Source organism: Tinamus guttatus, unplaced genomic scaffold (genome assembly GCF_059628265.1).
Source record: "Tinamus guttatus ecotype Peru unplaced genomic scaffold, ASM5962826v1 Tinamus_guttatus_pri_ptg000089l, whole genome shotgun sequence".
NCBI lineage: Eukaryota > Metazoa > Chordata > Aves > Tinamiformes > Tinamidae > Tinamus > Tinamus guttatus.
The window spans coordinates 651,528-670,988 of NW_028288623.1; the positions used below are offsets into that span (position 1 = coordinate 651,528).

The 19,461-nt window shown below is 41.5% G+C and overlaps 1 protein-coding gene across 2 annotated transcripts in view; it reads left to right on the forward strand.

The window, feature by feature from the left end:
- The window catches only part of RGS6 (regulator of G protein signaling 6), a 203,554-nt gene that overhangs the window by 111,977 nt on the left and 72,116 nt on the right, over positions 1-19,461 (forward strand). For both annotated transcript variants that reach the window (XM_010219084.2, XM_088520437.1), the window contains exon 2: positions 2,804-2,903. In XM_010219084.2, coding sequence (XP_010217386.2) covers positions 2,804-2,903 — 100 coding nt within the window. The remainder of the gene's footprint in view (positions 1-2,803; positions 2,904-19,461) is intronic.

Here is a 19,461-nt window from a genome sequence, read left to right on the forward strand (position 1 = left end):
TGTCAAATTAACTTTTCCTTTGTGTGCAGGCACGGGGCAGTGCAGCAGAAATCAGCAGGTATAGAAGGCACAAGAACATCGATAAGGTCAGAGAGGACAAGCAGGGGATTGGTAGTGTGGGAAATGTTGTCTCTTTCTTTTAAATTTATACTTCAGTCAAGAAACAAAGCTCAAATGTGTTTGTAATTCTGTTGTCATGTCAGCCCACAAGAGATTGATTCTGCCCTCCATATGTCACCTAACCCCATTACTATTTGTGGGTGTACAGAGCGCCTGTAGGACGATACCTGTATCCAGCTGTAGGGTCTTTTTTCTTTTGTGCTTTACTTGCAGTGAGCAACTTTCCATCCTCACTCAAGTGACAGATATCTCAGCCAGGACAGAGGATGAAGGTGGTCTCCCCCTTCCTGTCTCAGAACTGTGGAAAAGACAACCTGATAAGGACTAGGAAGTTCCCATGCGTGTAGTGCGTGCTTGGGATTCAGTGGAGAAAATAGTTTGGGATTTAGTGCAAAAAATAGTTTGGTAAACTCAAACTACCAGTGTAGATACCTGTCCCTGCTGAGCATGCTCCTAAAACTGAAAGTCCTTTATAAGTAGAGGGTCACTGAGGTGAAGTGCAATCACTGTGGACAAAGGACGGGGCAGTGGAGTGGTTGGCATCTCTTCACTAGGAAAGGCAGGTCTAATATGATGAATACATTACAGTGTGCACCTAGCAGTGACAGCAGTTAAATAAATTGCTCTGGCTTTCTCAGGGAGATATTGATCCAGGATCCACTCAGATAAAAGACTAACAATTCCCTTTACTGGTGCAAAATCAGACCAGCTTGAAATAGCTTGAATAACCCCCATAACCAAAGATAAATAGTGCCTGCTGTTACCATGACTTTCAGTGGACAGAAGCTAGGTCACTGAAGATCACTCATTTAGGGGTGACAAATATGAGGAACGCTTCTTAATATCTGCATTCTTGCCTGCTGAAATGAACTCTTCAAGGTCTCATATTTGCTGTCTGCTAGATAAAGAAGCATAACGGGAACTTCAGTGAAATGGTCAACTGAAGGAAACATCATTAGCTGTGATGTGACTAAGTAACTACTCTGAAAGTTAAGACAAAATGCTTCAATAAAAGTGGCCTTCACACCTGATGATCCCCTTCTACTTTTCTCCACGCTTGATGATGCAGGAATCGCTGTTTCTTCTTACCACACTGTCATATGCTTCATGAAGTATTTCTATACATAATTAGGAATTTGGACCCAAAGGAATTTGAACTTCAGGTGCACTCAAAATACAAAGCGTGGTGTGGGTCAAAATGTTGTGTAGAGATCTTCTTTGTAACAGATCAAACAAAAACTTGAGTAGGATTGTTGACCCATAAATAGCTTGGAAAATTTCTGGAGAGCATAAGAAAGCATGTTGTGAGTACAGAGATCACATACAATCAGAGGCTGTAATGCTGTGTGCTTTCAGGCACCAGACTGCAAGTGCTAGTTTATTGTAAGAAGATGCTGTAGCAATCTGTGGATCAAATGAGAGGAAGGGGAGGAAAAGAGGTGTGGGACATCTGAGCAGAAAGGGAAGGAGAGACATAATGTCCAGTGCTAAGTAATAGGAAGAGCAAAAACTGCCAATAGTCCAGCAGGAGCCGTTTGGAGCCTTGGAGGAAGAAGCGATTTCCAGAGCAAACTTGTCTTTTTGATTTATAATTGCAGTAGAGCTTTCTAAGTGCAATTGCAATCCAAAGTAACTTCCAGTGCAGACCGCCCTTTTTTTGAATAAGGTTGGGTTTTTTTTTTTTTTTTGGAGGGGTGGTGTGGAGTATATTTTGTTCTTAAGGTAAGTTTTATTTCGCTTGGAATTGATTTTTTACTTGGGGTGAGAGTTATGTAAATCATGTTAGGATATTTTGTGAGGTTTTTTGGTTTGCAGTGAGCAAAAGAGTAAGAAGTTTCTTTTCTGCATTGAAACTATTATTTTACCTCTTTTTTGTTTCTTAGAACTTTTTTAGTTCTAACAAAGTAACATTTTAGCAAAATTTTGCTTGCATTGTCAAAGTTCTTAAGTGCACATTAGAGACTAACACGTTCTAGAATATTTTCCTCTTCTAACATACATAGAAAATCTATTTCTGATTCCAGTTCCAAGTTCGTCTCCCACCGTATCTCATTCTCATTGAGATGGTCTCCCTGCTGAGGTTATTTCACACAATCTTTGAAGAGAAAAGCTTCAAGAACAAATGGAGAACAGTGATCCTTGAGAAGGGATTTTTCTCTGGCTTGCTGCTCCCAGGCACTTACTCCAAATGGATGGGAGCTCTTGTTGCAACAGATCTGAATACTCTATTTTGAACCACCTTAGAGCCCTGGCCTAGAAAAAAAGGACCTTCCTACTGAGTTACCTGCTGCGCATCATTTTTAACATTGACAGAGGAATCTTCTCCCTTTTCTCCTGGTCTAAGCTTCCCTGATGTTTAAAGCTCCTGAAGCTGGTTGCAGTGCAGAATCTAACCTAACTCCCACACTAACCTAGCAACTTGTGTTTGTGAGTGTCTCCACTGGTCATCAAAACAGCTGATAATGATAGGATTGCCAGTATAGTCAGACTACCATTTTTCCACCTCGTCTATGCAGTCTCATGGTTTATGTTTGGGAGGGGACAGCCTCTTTTCTAGGTTTGTGTTTGTGCAGTGCAGAGTACACCTGAGCCCTATTTGTCTGCTGGGCTTTATAAAGCGCTCAAGTTATACAAATATTCACCATTTTCCATAAGCCACTAAGTCTCCCCTTCCTTTTGACAGATTGAAGACATCATTACAAGAATGCAAGATGACAAAACAGGTGGAGTTCCCATCCGAACTGTGAAGAGCTTTCTGTCTAAAATCCCCAGCGTGGTCACAGGTAAGACCTTGGGTAGAACCAAAAACTTGGGCAGCACACTGATAACTGAGAGAAGAGTGGCAGTTCTTGTTTGTAGAAACGTTATGTTATTGTAAAATAATGGGAAAATCTCTAGTTAGCAAGGATGGTGGCAAATACAGCTGGTCGTGTCAAATGCTTGTGAAAGTGAAGTGATTCCCTGTGCTGCAGCTTATCTGAGCCAAAGCTCTTTGAAAATATCTTTCCTTTCAATATGGTTGGATTGAGCAGAGTTGAAGTTTATGTTGATTTGATGCGTATTCAGTGAGTGTGATTTGATATTCTTGTGTCAAAGAAAAAAATACTACTTAAGCTACTAGAATGGAATATAAATCCGTGGGATTTGGGGTAATTGGGAGGGAATAGGGAAATGGGAATGATGATGTTACTTAAAAATGCTCAGTCTGGTAAATCCTTTTTTACTGAGCAAGTCTGTTCTGTCTGCAGCTGATTTCAGGGTGGTGACTCAGCATAACTTGCAATTTGCAGGGTCAGGGCTTTACTGTGGAAAAGAAGCATGAATCTAGAATGAAATGTGATGGTTGTGTTACTAAATTTCAGCTTATGTCTAAAACAGGTATGAGAGATATTTTGAAGGTTTCTGATGCGGAAAAATAAGCTTTTATCTAGTCTGGAAACTTTATAAGCTCTGGTCCAGCATACACAAAGACATGCTAAACCAAAAGAGATAGCCGATATTCTTGTTAATATTCATAGCACTGATTAAGCCATCGATCAGTTGATCGAATTTTGGAGCCTCTTACTGTAGCTTAGAAGGAAAAAGAGAACAGGAGACATCACTATATCTCTGAGCTGAGTATACTTATCTTTGAATACCAGCCCGGCTGGCAGCCCCTGGCACAGTGGAAACTGCCCCTTTGCGAGATGTGACTCTGGTATGGCAGCTGCACCACCCTGAACTGGCCCTTTTTCACAGTGGGGCGATAGTCTCTGGGCTGGAGGGAAAAGCTAAACACAGAATAAGAAGAAAACCTCCCTTCAATGCCCACGGAAGCTTGTCAAATATGGAAGGGGCCAAAATGCTCAGTAGTTTCAGCTGATTTGAAGGCAGTGTTGTGAAAAGCTGAAAAGTTGAATTGAAAAGTACAGGGTAATGAGAACCCAAAGTTTTCTCCATGTTTCCTTTCCCCCTTGTAGGTGCATATACCTGCTAATGACCAAAAGCAAAAGAAACCTTGCAGTATTTGTGATAGATGGTTAAGAGCGTATAAGTACTGAGCCTTCTGGCTTAGTTCAAGCTGGGGAAGGGAAAGCTAAAGGGCAGTGAGGGGTTATAGAGGAGACGGAGCCAGACCCTTCTGAGAAGTGCATGGCAGAAGCACAAATGACAAATGCACAAGGTGCAACAGAGGAAGTGCCAGACAGATATTAGAACAAAATACTTTGCTGTCAGAGTGACTGAGCATTCCGTAAGTTGTGGGGAATGGTTGTGGTACCTTCCTTTTGGAAATATTCAAAAATCACTGAGCACAGCTGAGCTGACCTAAGCTCGCATTTGGCCTTGCTTTGAGTGAGGGTTGGACTTGATTTCCTCCAGAGAATCCTACCAGCTTGAGCTGATCTATGACTATATGCTCCATTCTGGTGGTTTTCTAATTCCATTCAATGTCATCAACATTAGAGGAGAACTTACATTTTCAGAAACTTTTTAGCCCTGCTGTTGGGAATATCTTAATTTCTAGCCTGGCATTCTCACAAACTTTTCATTTATAGCTTAAAAAAATGTAACAGCAACACTGAGATGTGGCTTACTGGCAGGCTTGCAGTGATTAACATGGGTTTACTTTTGCCTGACACTTTTATTGTAATTGCTTCTCACAGGAGAAATGTAAAATCTTAAAGAAAAAGAAACACATTACACCAGTGCCTTGATGCTCTAAGCATGCAGTTCTGTTTACAGTACAGCAAAGTGGGTGTTTGATTTGAAATTTGAATTCAGAGAAAGAAGCACTCATCTCTGTTTTGCTTTCATCTGCATCCTGATGCTTAAGCTCTGAATGAAACATGGTGTAGTGCAAGGGATAGGAGCCTCAGGGAGTTGTCATGAGTGGTCTTTGCTAGACCAGGGAAATCTGTAAAAGGATGAAAAAACTCTCTTGAATGAATGATGAGTTTGTGTGAGGATGCAGTGCCAAAGGCACGTTTTTAATCTGCATGAAGAGGAGATTTGTGCATCCTCTTCTCTGCTCTGTCTTGAAGTAGGTCAGTCACAGCAGGGCACGTGATGCTGTTACCTTCTTGGTTTAGTCTTCTGTTTTATGGGCAGGGAATGAGGGGAGCATGAAGTCGGTCTGTGTGCAGAGAGGAGGCAGCTATGTGCATGTATCTGATGGATGGAGATTGATGGAAAGCTTAGTGTGAAGCTCTGACATAGTTTTTCTTTCATTCATCTGTTGACCAGAGGTGGGTTCTGAGTGTCATGCTGTGACCCAGGACAAGGCTGGCTCCTCAGCCAATGTCTGCCCTGGTGGTTACTGATATAAAGAGTTTACAAGTTTCTCTTTCGGTGGGGGGGGGAAAAGTGCCTTAATGCTTAGTTTCACTAAATAAAGCAATGATTCGCTATTATCCTAGTCATCAGAGGGGATAGTACATCTCACTATACTAAACACAACCAAAACTTTTTTCCCATCTTATTTCTGATTTCTGTACAGTTACATCTTAAAACTAACCTTCCCTTTGATAGAAGGGCCAAATGCATATACTTTCTTCTTGCACTGATTCAGACTTGGCTAAATACAACTTGGTCGAACCAAGTCAGAAATAAGTCAGTGCTGACCTGGAACAGCTGAAATTCCCAGTGCAAAAACCTCCTACCTCCATCATGCTTCCCAGTCTGTCCCTTGAGGTCATTCCAGTTTACTCCGATTGATCCTGTGTGCCAGCATCTTAGTTAATGTTATATCCCAGGGGAGATATGCAGTCTGCAAGCATTTGCCTATTCTGCTCTCCTCACCAAAAGTTTTCATACGACGACATCCTGATCCGTAACCCACCGATTCCAGCAGCCCTTTGCACGCAGCTGTGTGCTGCGCGATCCCCTTTCTCTGCTCCCACATCTGCCCGCGTGGCTCTGGATGGTGAGGCCCCATTGTGCTGGTCCTGGTCCTGCAAATCCTCCTCCATCTTCAGCTCTAACACCCCCCTGCAGGTCAGAAGTTGCTGTCCTGACCTCCAGGCCTCCTCTGCCTTCCTGCTCTTCCTGGGGGTTCAAACTGCAGGCAGAGGCCGTGCAAGCTGTGTGCACGCAGCCCTGCCAGTGCGTTTCATCCTAACCTGTGCTATCTCTTCTCTTTCAGTCCTGGGCCCCTCAGAGCACAAAGTGCCAGGATTACTGAAATGTGCCAGATGGGCCCTCGTTTCTTTGATGTGCACAGGAATTCGCTTGCAACTCGTGCTGTAAGCCAAGCTTAAACAGCTGAGTGTCTCTGCCTGGGTGTGCCAGGATGGGTCCTGACAAATGCATGCAGGGTTGCAGCAGAGCACAGTGTAATGTCACTCGCTCAGAAGAAAACACGTTTGATTGGAGTATGGAAATTCCTGGGTGTTGCAAAAGAGAGCATTTATAATGCCACACTATTTTTGAAAGTTTTCCACGTTTACATGCAACAGGTATTACACTAAATTTAGCAGTGCTGTGCAATAGCCTGATGAAAACTGACGTGCAAGGACTGGTCATACAAATCCATTACCTTCTCACTGGTAATCAGTTGCTCTGAGTGCATTATGTTTAAGCTAGTTCAAGCCAAGGCTGGGTTTCCTCATCACAACTGTTTTCTTCCCTTACACATCTCTTCTGCAGATTGGACCCAGTGGAAATGTAATCCATCCTTCCCTCAAGAAGGATATTATGCCTTTTAATCTTGCATTTCAAAGCTGTTGTGAATCACATATCATTACACAAGTCAGTTAGTACACAAATAGCACATGCCTTTTTTTTTTTTTTTTTTTTTCTGTGGCTTTCCCTTAAACTCTCTGTTCCTGTGCCAGGAGACAAATTAACCCAGTTAAGGAGCAGAAGGGTTATGCTGGCTTCAGCTGCAGCTCCTTCCACCCTCTTTTTTTCTCTTCAAGTGCATCCAAGCTTCCTAGCTTCCACTGGGGGAGAGAAAGGAAGGAGGGAAAGACTGAAATCAGTTCTGTGGAAAACAGCAATACCTCACTTATTGTTAACATTTAAGTCAGCGTCTTGCAAAAGTGGAAAGGACTTGATTTTCAGAGGATAAGGGGGCTTGTAAATTCGTTGAATGGAATATGATTGTCAAAGAAATAAGAGAAAGCAATCAAACCTTCAGAATTGTTATTTAAAACGTGAATATTCAACACACCTGTTTCTGAGTAGGTGTACACACACACACTGATGTGTGCACATACTGACACACACACAAAGAATGTGAGATTTTTGCGCGCGAATCACCGTAAGAGCAGTAATCGAGCCGTGTGCTAGCCCAGCACGCAGACAAGCTTTTGCCTTCGCCAAGCTGAGGATTTGTGTGCCACTGCCCTCTGCTGCATCCCAGCTGCATGTGCCGGGCTCCAGCTGCGCCTCCCTTCACCGCGAGCCCCCGTTTAGCCCCCTGAACTCTGAGGGGCAGCTTGTCTCCGTCGCTGGCTGTTGATGCCGCTTCTCAGCATCCGCTTCGCGGCTCTCCCTGCAGCCCCACACGAAGCTGGTTCGTGAGTCACTGCAGCTTGTGCAGCCCGTAAAAAGCTGCACACGGATTATGGATTTAATCCTAAATAAATTAATGATCACTCTTTAAAACAGCAAAATTAGGTATTTAATTAGCCATATGCTTTCATACGTAGCACTTGGAAGGAACCACACCGGAGGTGAAGAACACAACACTAAAGGTAAAGCACACATCACACAGTAGTAGAGGGATTAAAATTTGGCTTCAGGCCACTGCAGAAAGTTTATGTACCATATCCTTAGACTTTAGTATTTGCTCAGTAAACAGGCATCTAAAAGATGCTGATGCTGAATATTATGGATAACTAGTTTTCATCAGAATTGCAAAGGCCGGAACCTGTCCTTGATTCATCTGAACCTTTGCTTCCATGAAAAATGTCTTTTGCTGAAGAATATGAGGATAAAAATTAGTGAACAGGAAGGCAACCAATGAGAACTATGAGCATGGGAAAAGCAAGTCAATTAAAAATGGTTTAACTTATTTCAAGAATTGCTTTTAGGCTTTTGATCTAGGTACAGATCAAGAGCTGGTATATAGTGAGACTTGATAAGAAATTACCTGCAGGACTCCAGTGTTTAGATGAGCTGATAATTCAACCAGAATAACAAAGAATGGTATGTATTAAGAGTATTCTTGTTGCCGACTGCAGTTTTATTCTGAAACAGCATTTAACTGATGAATAAAGCATTAAAAAGAAAGGTCAACAGTATTTCAGTGCCTGTAGAAATTCAGAGGAATGAATGATTAATGCTTCTCTACGTTCACCCTGCTATCTTCAAAAGCACAGCATTATTCAAAAAGTTTTTTTCCAGATATGAGTGACACAGCAAAAGAGCAGAGATTAATTATGAGCACTGCTTTGATTTTTGTGTGCGACTGTTGAGCAGATTGCACCCAAGCTGTAACGCTTCATCCCTCCGGGCTTCGCTTCCCAGCTACCCGGGCACTGCGTGGCCAAGGAGCCACCAACAGTTTGGGGTTTTTGGCACCCCTTGCTTTGTTTGGGCCCTTCCTCTGACTGCTCTGGGCTGCCGAGAATCACGTGCAGAGCGGAGCCTGGCCGTGCCTGACAGGCCGCGTGCCTCAGGGTATTTATTAAGCAGGCTCTTGCTTTTTTAATTAAAGGGCTTAAATTGCAAAGCACAATTGTTTGTTCTGGGTTTTTGCATATCGTTAGAACAATACATTGATTAAAGTCAGTAGACTTAAAGTTATCCTCAGTAGTTGCAAATCCACTCTCATGAATTATATTTTTCCATTCTTTTGCATATACATTAACTTTGATAGATGAGCGGTGGTTCTGTGTATGATGTGCCTCATTTACAGCAATGAAGTTGCTATTAGTGCAAATCTTGGATATAAAGCGCAGAGGAAAGGGTGGTTGTGGTTGTTGTTTGTTTGTTTTTATTTCAAATAGTACAAAGAATTACAAAGTTCATGAACTTTTTTTCAATCAGCCTGAAGTCACTGGTGCTAAAAGCTGTCCTGGGACCAGTTAGAATGTCTTCAGCAAATGTCATAGCTGAAGGGCATTAGAATGGTGTAATGTAGACACACTGCATTACCTAGGTTCTATGGATCCGCTGTAGGGTTGGTGAGTAATGTTTCATCCTTCCTGTTCACAGAAATACTCAGTTCTTTAGCCTGTTACTTATCTGCATAATATCTCATAAGTCTGTAGATTTGGCTGTAAAATCTTCCAATATTAGTGGCAAACAAACCAACCTTTCACACTCTCTCTGTATGTATCATTATAAAGAACCATTCTTTTTCTTTTACACACTTATGTTTTTTTCTTTAACTTTTTTTCTGTGCAGATAAATTTCTCAAAATTGTATGCTGGTTTCCCCTGGTTTGCTTTTTTTTTTTGAGTGTGGTGTGAATTGATGAGCTTGGATATTTTTGACGTATGATTCACTACCACATGCAGGGAGGAAAATTATGTTTTTGTCCTGCAGAGAAATAAAAGTAAGCAATTAGGTCTTCATTCAGTTAATTCCTACTTGCTGGCTGCTTGCTTTGCAAGAACAGAATCTGAGGATTCTTTTCTATTGCTTAGTCTCTTACACAATAGGAATATTTTCCTTGCAGATCCCTCCACAATATGGACACGATCACTTTGGGTTAGCTCTTAACCAGGAGGGAGAAGAAGAAAAATATATGAGAGACTTTGAAGAGATTGTTTTTGCAAAATTCTAATTAAACTCATGTAAAAAAAATAAACATAATATATATGGCCTCCCAGGAAAGGTGCCATGACAGTGCAAAGCCGTACATCCAATTGTTCTAGCTTTGTTGTTGTTGTTCTGTATTTTACGGAAAGCCTCATTCTGATACTTTTTCTCCAATTTTTATTGTGAAAGACACATGCTTTACAACTTTTCTGAAAATCTTAACTGGTTTCTGGATGATGCTAAAATCTTTTGCAAATTCAAGTGAGTGAATAATTTATGTTTTTTTCTTTTTTTTCCTTTTTTGATACTTTAATTTTGCCCAGAGTATTCAGGAAATCTCATCATGACTTCCTGAATTTGTCAGGTTAACTGAAAGTCACACTTTTTAGCAAATAAGCTATTTGGCTATACAAAAAAAAAAAAAAAAAAACTAGTAGTCCAGTGTTATTTTGTTGAATGCCCTCTATGTTTTCCTCCCACCATGAAGACTGTAAAAGGTGAGATTTCTAAGGGAACAGTAGTAGCTGTAGAAGAAATATAAAAGTTATTGTGTTCTGATAAAATTTCAATCTTAAGGCTATTAAAGACTTGCAGTTACTGAAATGAGTAGGACAGTAGCAACCATATAGTCAAGAGACTAGATCTTTTAAAATGTGATTTATATAGTTTTGCATTGGAGCATCTCGTGTTATTTACGTCTTTCTACATGAACCTTACCCTAGGAATCTCTTTCTTTACGCAGGAAGAGTTGATTTGTCTTTAGACTTCCAAACAAGATCAGGCCCTTGCCACAGGCTGGTAGCTTGCTTGCTTCAATTGCTGTAAGATGCAGGTGGAGAAGTCACATGTGTGAAAGCTGAAAAAGCGCAAAAACTTGAACCTGCTTGAAAATAAATTTGTTAGTCCGGCTCATGTTACTGGTTTGGGAAATTTGCTTTGCCACAATAATTTGGTGTGTCTGGACACTGTGTGTTGCGCCTGTGTAGGAGCCAAGAGTGGTCAGATTGGATGGTGCATTGATGTGTCTGATAATTTAAAAAAAAAAAAAAAAAAAAAAAAGCTGTTATTGATCTCTTTGGGACTCAGCTACAGAAGCTTTTTCTTGGTGTGGGCATAAACAAACTCAAGAGTGACATTCAGATTTAGCACATTTCTCCGCATTTTCCATGTTCCTTTCCTTGGGAAAGGAGGTGGCCTGTTAGGCAAGGCAGAATGGTTGCCCGTAGCCAACAACACGGATGAGAATAACCTCCTGCTGGCTCCTTGGTCCGAGTGACTGAGTACTTGCTGAAAGCAGGTCAGCTGGGGACAGACCTGAATCCAAGGCAAAGCCTGAACTCTCACCTCCCTAATCTATAGGGAAGCTTGGCAGCTGCTTTGATGTTCCCTTAAAGCTCACACACGAGGCTATTTACATAATTATACTGTAATGCCATTCTCCCCTCCCTGCTTCCAAGCTTGTTAGTGTTATGTAATTAAAGCTGGGGAAGAGATCAGAAATGTGTCTAATATAATCAGGGCAATGAGGTGCTGGAATGTATCTCTCGCAATCTCTTTATTGTATCCAATCAGCCTGTTTCCTGAGCCTCGCGCAAGTTAGATTTGACTATAACTTCTAATTGGGTATCTGGGTCATGTTTGACACAGTCTCAGTTCAGCACTGACGTTTCTATGCTCCTACTTAGTTCTAAATTTGCCAGCTGTTTGCCTTAAATAATTCCACCCTTCCATTAAAGGATGCTGTGTCTTATGTAATTACACCCACAACAGCGTTGAGGGCATTAGTAAGGACAGGGAGATAGAAATAGTGCAGTGTTTTCCACCAGCCTTTGCATCCTTTAATTGGAATATTAAAAGTTAAATTCCCACCTCTGTCATGACAAGCTTCTCTAGAGTTATTCAGCTCTCATTTATAACATCCAGATTCCCTCCCAGCGTAGCCACAACTCTGGAAACAGCTGTCCCTTGTGGTGCCATTTGCTTTTCTTCTTGTCTTTCAACTGTTTAATGCCCAAGGAACTTGGAGGTCATGTAAGGAGAGCTTGAAAAGCAATCATGCCCCGACTGTTCCAGCCACCTGTGGTCACATATTTTCATTTTGGGTTCCCCGCTATGTGACAGTGGGTGAATGTGGAGCAGGAGGCTGGACAAGGGGCTTCCCTGGGAGCTGTTACTGAGAGGGGGATGTTAATGTGCCACCACAGCGTGAGCTGAAATGCACAGTTGGCCCTGTGTCCTCTCTGTGTTGTCTGCAGAGCCACCTCCCTGGCGTTGCTGAATTAGAGGGAAGGAGCATCTGCTCTTCAGCTGCAATGCCTGGCAGGTCAGCAGAGCCTGAGCAGCTTTCTGAGCCCAGATATGCCCCTCTCTGCTGGCAGAGGGAGGCACCACCAAAGCCCATCTTGTTTCGTCCCAGAGTGTAGAAAATTTGGTTTCTTTAGAGGTATTACTGAATTCTGCTCTTCTAATTCTCTAGAACACTGATGAAAACCTATACAGACCTGCATGTTAGCATGAAGGGCAGTGCATTTTGGTAGGTTAGATGATCTTATTTACTGTTAAGCTTTATGCATGCAATGTTGAAGAAGGCAATTTCATGGTATGTTATGGGGGCACAAGATAATATACAACCTACTCTCTGCAAATAATTAAAATTGAGATGTCTCATGCGGACCCACTCGACCTGTTCTGCTGTGCTCGCCTTGTTGGCCTCTGCTGTCCACCCCTTTCCTTTGCTCTTCTCATCTCTGGGGGGTGCTTCTCATGCACGTGCTTGGGCTTGAATCGGATTGTGCTGAACGGTAGCGTTGTGATACAACAGCTGCTAATTTGGATTTTAGATTTAAAAATGGATTTATATACACACACACCTGAAATGTACAAAATATATGCAAATGCCTTACAGGTTCTTGTGTGGAGTGCTTTGCCCACTTAACATTGTACAGTGAGTACATTTAAGCAAGCAATTATTCAGATAGCATTTAGATACATATCAGTGGTTATTCTAGAATAAATTTTTGCAGTACTGGAAGGCTGAGGTGAATTAAATTGTTTATTTTGCTGTATGTGAGCTAAAGCATGCACTTTAAGTAATGTGCAATTATTTAAGTACAATTGGAGAAAAAATTGTTCAGGTTTTCCCAGCAATCTTATATGTTTTACAAAACATTGGCTGCTGAATTGCGAAGGGAAAAGAAATGAGCTAATGAATTATGAAACTTAATTTGGGACCACGTGCCAGCTCAAGAAAATACTGAATGCTTGTTATTAAAGGTAGTCTCCTCTAGAGTGTCTGTGTGGCTCAGTGCAGAAACAATTGATATACCTTTAAAAAGGTAAATTTGACATTAAAAAAAAAAATCTGTACTTTTTTGAAGTTAGGACATGGACTCCTAAGGGCCGTTCAGTTTTGAAAATGAAACCATGGATCTCAGGACATTTTTGGAACTTGTGTGCAACATCATCTTGTAAGAATCTGGAAAGGCTCTTACAGAACACGATATTTTGTCAGGGGTTGGCATGCTTTACACTCAAAAGATGTAGCAAATCTGTCTGGAAGAAGTTTTCAGAAGTGTGACTGGCTGTCACTCTGCTATGGCCCAGGAACACCAAAAGGGAACTGTCCTTGTCTTGGTGTGTGTTGAGGGAGGCAGAGAGGCTCAAATAACCGCAGAGAAAGAAACATGCAAGGAGGTTTGCTGCTTTGCTCTCAGAAATGTTACTTTATTCTGTAGCCAAACTACAGACAGTATACAAGTACCCCAAAACTGTGCAGTCTAAACCAGGATAAACATTCATAATCACTCTGAAACAGATTTAAGACAAAAATAACTAGATGATAAGAATCTGGCTATCTTCATGTAAAACAAAACAAATGTTTCTCAGTGTAAGCCAGTTGGGAGCCTGTTGATCTCCTTTGCTGATAGCCACTGATTATTCCTCCAGCAGAAAGGAGAAAAGCAGGATGGTAAAAGTCCCTATTTATTGCTGCTGTACATCAACTTTTCTTACATCCTGTTAATACAAATGAAGCAATTAAATCCCATAAACAATGTGGCTGCTTTCATTTGCATATACTTTGGCAGGAAGTGTTATAGATTTGTATGTAGTCTGTCTCCTTAGGGAGGAATTCATTAGTGGTCAAACTGGTCTGCTTTACAGGAGATTGTATTCTTCCATAATACCAGATTTTAACCAGCTATTTCCCAGGCAGAATAGCTTGATACAGTGATGAGTCAAAGCATTGACTGGGCTAGCTGGGTGACTTGTGCTATGCCCTGGGTGATGGTATCTTGCCTAGGGTCCAACTTTCTCACCTCTGAAGCCACACTTTCTAAGCCTCAAAAGTGTGAAAATTAGAAGAGTAATTAGCAAACAGAGGTGCCCATGACTCCTCATGGTGCTTGTCTCCCCATGGAGCCAGCTCCAGGGGTGATCGGACACGCACCCTCTCCTGCAGTCAGGGATTTGGATTACCTAGAAGCCCCCATGCAAACGCAGGTAGTCATGACGCACGAGTGTCCCAGCATGGGGACCTCACTTGAACCACTCGGGAATATTATGTGGCCTGAAACAGTAAGTTGGTCATTCCTGCAGTCATGCTTCGGGCCATGCCGTATGTCTTCGTATTTTGATGTCACTGCTCTGCTTCCTAGACTTCATTGTCTGTACTAAAAATACCCATTTTCCTGCAAATTTAGATTTCAAATGATCATGAAATAAGCATGTTTGCTTTACTATTTTCTGTTTACATTTCAAATGGTGGAAAAATCTGTTTTTCCTTGGCATACCTCTCTAGACTGGAGGGAAAAGTTCTGCACTGGAGGAAGAGCAGGAAAACAGTTTAACCATGTTAAAATAAATATGTTGCATGTTTTAAATTGTGTTTTTGCTCTTTTGCTGTTTTTCCTGCTCACGAGCTGCTCAGTCTCTAGAGAGGGGCCTCACATCTGAAGGCGTTTTTTTGTATTTTTTTTGCAGCTTCTATGCTATCCATCTTGATAGATGTATCTAAGCATTTGTTGTTTACCAGGAACCGATGTCCTCATGGGGATCCTCACAAGACCAGCTGTTTCTGTGAAGCCAGGTATTTGTGAGATCCGCACCTATCCAAGTAGTCATGTCTGTTAGCACCTGTACAGCTTTGAACAAAAGAACAGAATTAAGATTTTGGGGGTTTATATTTAAAGTTCAAAACAAAATGTTCTTTCTGGCAGGCAGAGACTTTACATTGCCTTTGTCCTCAGGCACCTCTAGGTACTGATGAAACTAGGTGCAACAGAACAAGAAATACAGCCATTGCTGCCTGTGGTTACAGAGGAGCTGATGCAAACAGACCATTTGTAGGAGCCATTGATCTCTTTCAACATGATTCAACCCTTGCTATGGACGATGAAGTGGTGAAAGTGATAAGCTAAAATTATGTCCATTGTTGTAAATAATCTGTTTATAGTCTTTTGATTGCTTATTTCTTAGCTTTTTTTATGTTCAGAATGTTCTAAAAATGTATAAAACTGAGTCCAGGGTACTTCAAGAGGCAAAGATTGGTAATGTGCACTATAAAAGCACCTGGGAGCTTTCCAAACAGGCAAGCCCTGTCTGCTTGGACTGCACATGTGGGACATGCAGGGATGTGCTCCAAAGGCTTATCAGCACAAGTCTGGGATGGACAAGTTCCTGAGTTGTGCATGTCATCCCAAAGAGGTGCTGATAAAAGCTTTGTCACATCCCTGCTCAGCTCATCCAAAATATATATTGTACACTTAATTTGGTATTTCTCCCTGTGCCAAAGCATGGTCCTTTTTTTACCAGTCATAAGTACAAGAGCCAAGGGAGTAAATACGACATATCCCCACCAAAGCCCCATGCTTGTAATGTGTTTAGTAATAACTGAAAGCTAGATTTTCTCTGTATGAAAAAAAAAAATCTATTTTCTAGTTTAACTGTGCTAAGGACTACCATAAATAAAAGCAATGACTATCCTCTCTTACAAAGGTAAGAATCTTACTTTCTAATGGCTTTAGTTGCCTGTATCTACCTCTCTAAAATGTTAGGTAAAACAGCAAGGAAAAAAGAAGTTATTATATCAAAAGCATCTGTGTTCAGAAATAGAGGCACTCGGGGTCATTCTGGGGTTTAGTAGATATAATTTGAAGAAAGGTTTCTATTTTCAATGCAACACAGAGATGCTGTGAAATGCTGCTTGTGGTTTGCTATGTGAGATACCAGAAAGGTGCACTGAAAGATGAGGAGATGTTATGGTATGTGAAATGTTTTTGAAGTGGGCCAGTAGCTTACTATGCTGTACTATGCTTTATCATAAAGCTATCATCTTCACATATGTGATATCCCTCTATGTGTGTTTTCAAATTTAAAGGGATAAAAGGCCCTCACTGCTCTCAGAAGCAAATACAAACTCTTGTTTTAATCTCTAGCCATGATCTAGCAAACTTTGCCTTATGTTTGGGATGCAGGTAATGGCAGTGATGGAGTGAGACTGTGTTAGCTGATTACCTTGGCCTGCGCCCGTGAAGCATTGTAAGAATGTGAGGGGACTGGGGACCCAGGGACCTGGGCTTTGGCCGAGTGAGCTGTGTGGCTCCTGCAAAAGGGCCTTGCTCAGTACAAAGCAGTTCACCACGAATGCAGAGCAGCATCTTGTCATTTTCAAGTTACTTGGTTGGGATCTGGATTGCAAATTTGCACAGCCTTGTCTTAGACGTGGTCTTAATTGTATGGGGCCATTTGTGAGTCAGTTGGCAAGAGAACCTAATTAAAGTATTTTAAATTAGTTTTTGTAGCCTCTAAGCAACACTCAGGACCTCCCACGGTTTTCTCTGGGCACAATGCAAGCATAATTTGCAGAGTACTGACAGGTTTCAGTCAGTGGAAATAAAACTAAAAATGAACATTCACAAAGATGAAATCCTTCACAAGACAGAGTAGAACTGGGGAATTTCTTTGGCAGGAATGAGTATTAATGAGTTGTAGGGTGTGTTGTGCTTTCAAAGTGCTATATAATCATCATTAATCTTTACAACCCTGCTGAGAAGTACCTGAATATTTTTATTACATTTTTTTTCAGCTAGAGAACTGACCTTCAGGTATGTTATATGGTCTTTCAAAGCTGTACAGCAGCATATTAGAAGTCAAGAGCTGGTCAACCTTAGACGTTCATGATGCTTAGGTGTAGTGTGCAATAGATGAAAAAGTCTACACAGATACAATCAGTAGCAACAGGCCTTGGTCATCTTGGTTATTTCTGACTCACATTTTCAGGGTTTTCCTCTGAGAAAATTTACTTTGAAAACATTAGCCTTAAATAGGATTATTTGCAGGCAGCCGGGAGCCCAGGTGTTAGAGTGAATCCTTTGCAATAGATCCACTGTAAACGTGGACTCCTTAGGGCTCCTGTATAACAGAGCAGGAAAGAGGCTTCTGTAGATGTTTATCCAAAGCAGATGGCTAAAATTAGGTGTCTTATGTAGGTATCTCCAACACCAGGGCTTACTGTGGAGCAGTTATTTTTACATGAATAAGCAGTGTGATATGAATCACTAACTCTAATAATGAATCGTTAATGAGCGCAGTGATGAGTCTAGATTCATTTGGGCCACTTCTATGTACCTTGCTGATCACAAAAACAGAAAAGGAAGTTCATGCATTTTTAAACTGAGGCTGAATATGAGGCAGTGCCCTAGACTTCGGGGGAAGGTATGTTCACTTATGCCAGAGTAACATTTGGACCCTTTAGGTTTTTAAAATGTGATTTATTTTTGCATATCTAAGCAAAGTTTTCAGAGTGCATCCCTGGGATTAAGTGAAAGGCTACAAATTGCAGGATTCTCCATGTATGATGAAAAAGGTTTGTCAGAAGTTTGGTCAGGAGGAGGAGGAAAATATGTGTACTTTTTAGGCTGATGCTACTGAAATAAAAGGGTTGATGAAGGAACTAACTTTTAATAGTGATGCAGGATCAGCAACAGAGTTGAACTGTGTAAACAGAGACCAAAAGAGTAATACATGTCATTGCCTTTGACATTTAAGTTCTTGTTCCTTGGGACCGTTTTTTGCATTCATGTCCTCTCTTCTGCTCTTTCTCCATTTGCTACCACTTTCTTTCTCTCCCTACTGCAAGAGAGGAAGAAGCCTGCACTGGCCGTGGATGATGTGCTGCTGTGAATCACACGCTTCCTAATTGAAGGGCTGCAGCCTATGCTTTCCAGGACAGCTACACTTGCTTTGGTGCATGCAACTTGAGCTACTGCTCATCAGAGAGAACTGGCTAAAAATGTTGTTTTTGAATAAATCACTGTAGCATGCTCTGCTTGTGAGATCCTGCAGTCCTAAATGCTCACTGGTTGCAATTTAGACTGGCTTCTGCAGACTGGTGACAGGAGCAGTGCAGTTGGCACAAAATGCTGGTCACAGCAAGGAAAGAGAAGGTGGCACAGCCAGCACTGACTGGACTGTGTTTGCATTTTGCTAAAAAAAAAAAAAAAAAAAATTGTTTGCAATTTTTGGCCGAGGAATATAAGATGGTCCCTATTTTTTCTACATAAATACCCCTAAGTAGCATAAAAGGCAAGTTGTGTAAAACCTCACATTTTTCCTTGCTTATACTTAGTTTTGGCATCTCTTTTGATCTAGATATCTAGCCTGGTAGTACTGAGAGAAGAGTACCAGTAAAGGTTTCCCAGCAGCACACAGAAGATGGTTCCTACCCAAAATAAGTGCTGTTTTGGGACTCAGTAACTGCACCTTTTTACAGAACATGCAAGGCCACTTGGGAGGCCTTTGCTATGTCAGAATACTGGGTTTGTGATTTTTTATATTGCCTTTGGAAGCATATTTTATATTGAGATCTATGTAATATTTATACTATTAATACATGTAGTCAGCGTTGTTATGTTTAATCATATCTCATTATTAGATGTTGCTGAGTTAGCTCACTTTTGCGGAGCAGCATTTCTGCTCCTGTTTCTCCCATGCATTAAGCTGGCACTTGCTCTTGCAGCAGAGACCATGCCAGGAGGAATCCAGCAGTTAGTGACCTGTACTCCCCCAGCAGGATGTATGGGAACAAGGAAACGTCCCCTTTTTTTGGTGTATGGGATGTACTTTCATCTCACTTTTATTGCCTGCCTTTCTGTCTGCGAGAACATTTTGTAAGACAGAAGTGACTTTAGTCCTATTTTTCCTCCTCTGTCCTGGATTTAATGTTTTCTTTTGGAACTGACTTCTGTACTTGTTTGTATTAGTCTGTTCTTCAGATAAATTTACTAGAGTGTTTTCAGAATATATTTTCTTTAGAATTTTTATTCATCTTAGTACATTCTGCATCCCTTTCACTGCTTGCATTTCCCTTCTACATGATTTAGTTTCCATGAAAGGGTCACTACTTCAAACACTTCTGTGCTTGGGGGGGGGGAGGGGGGCAACTCTCCTTGGGGAGGCTGGAAAAAAATCAGATTTCAAAACCAATAAAGCTGGTGACTCCTTCAGGATAAGATGCCCATCCTGGGTACCACGAACACGCTTGCGAAGCGCTCAGCAGCCAACACCACCATCTGGCGGCTGAGCTCTGGTGTATCCCGCATTCCTGGAAAGGCTCCTCTGCCTTTTATTACGCACTGATTCACCATCAAGCTC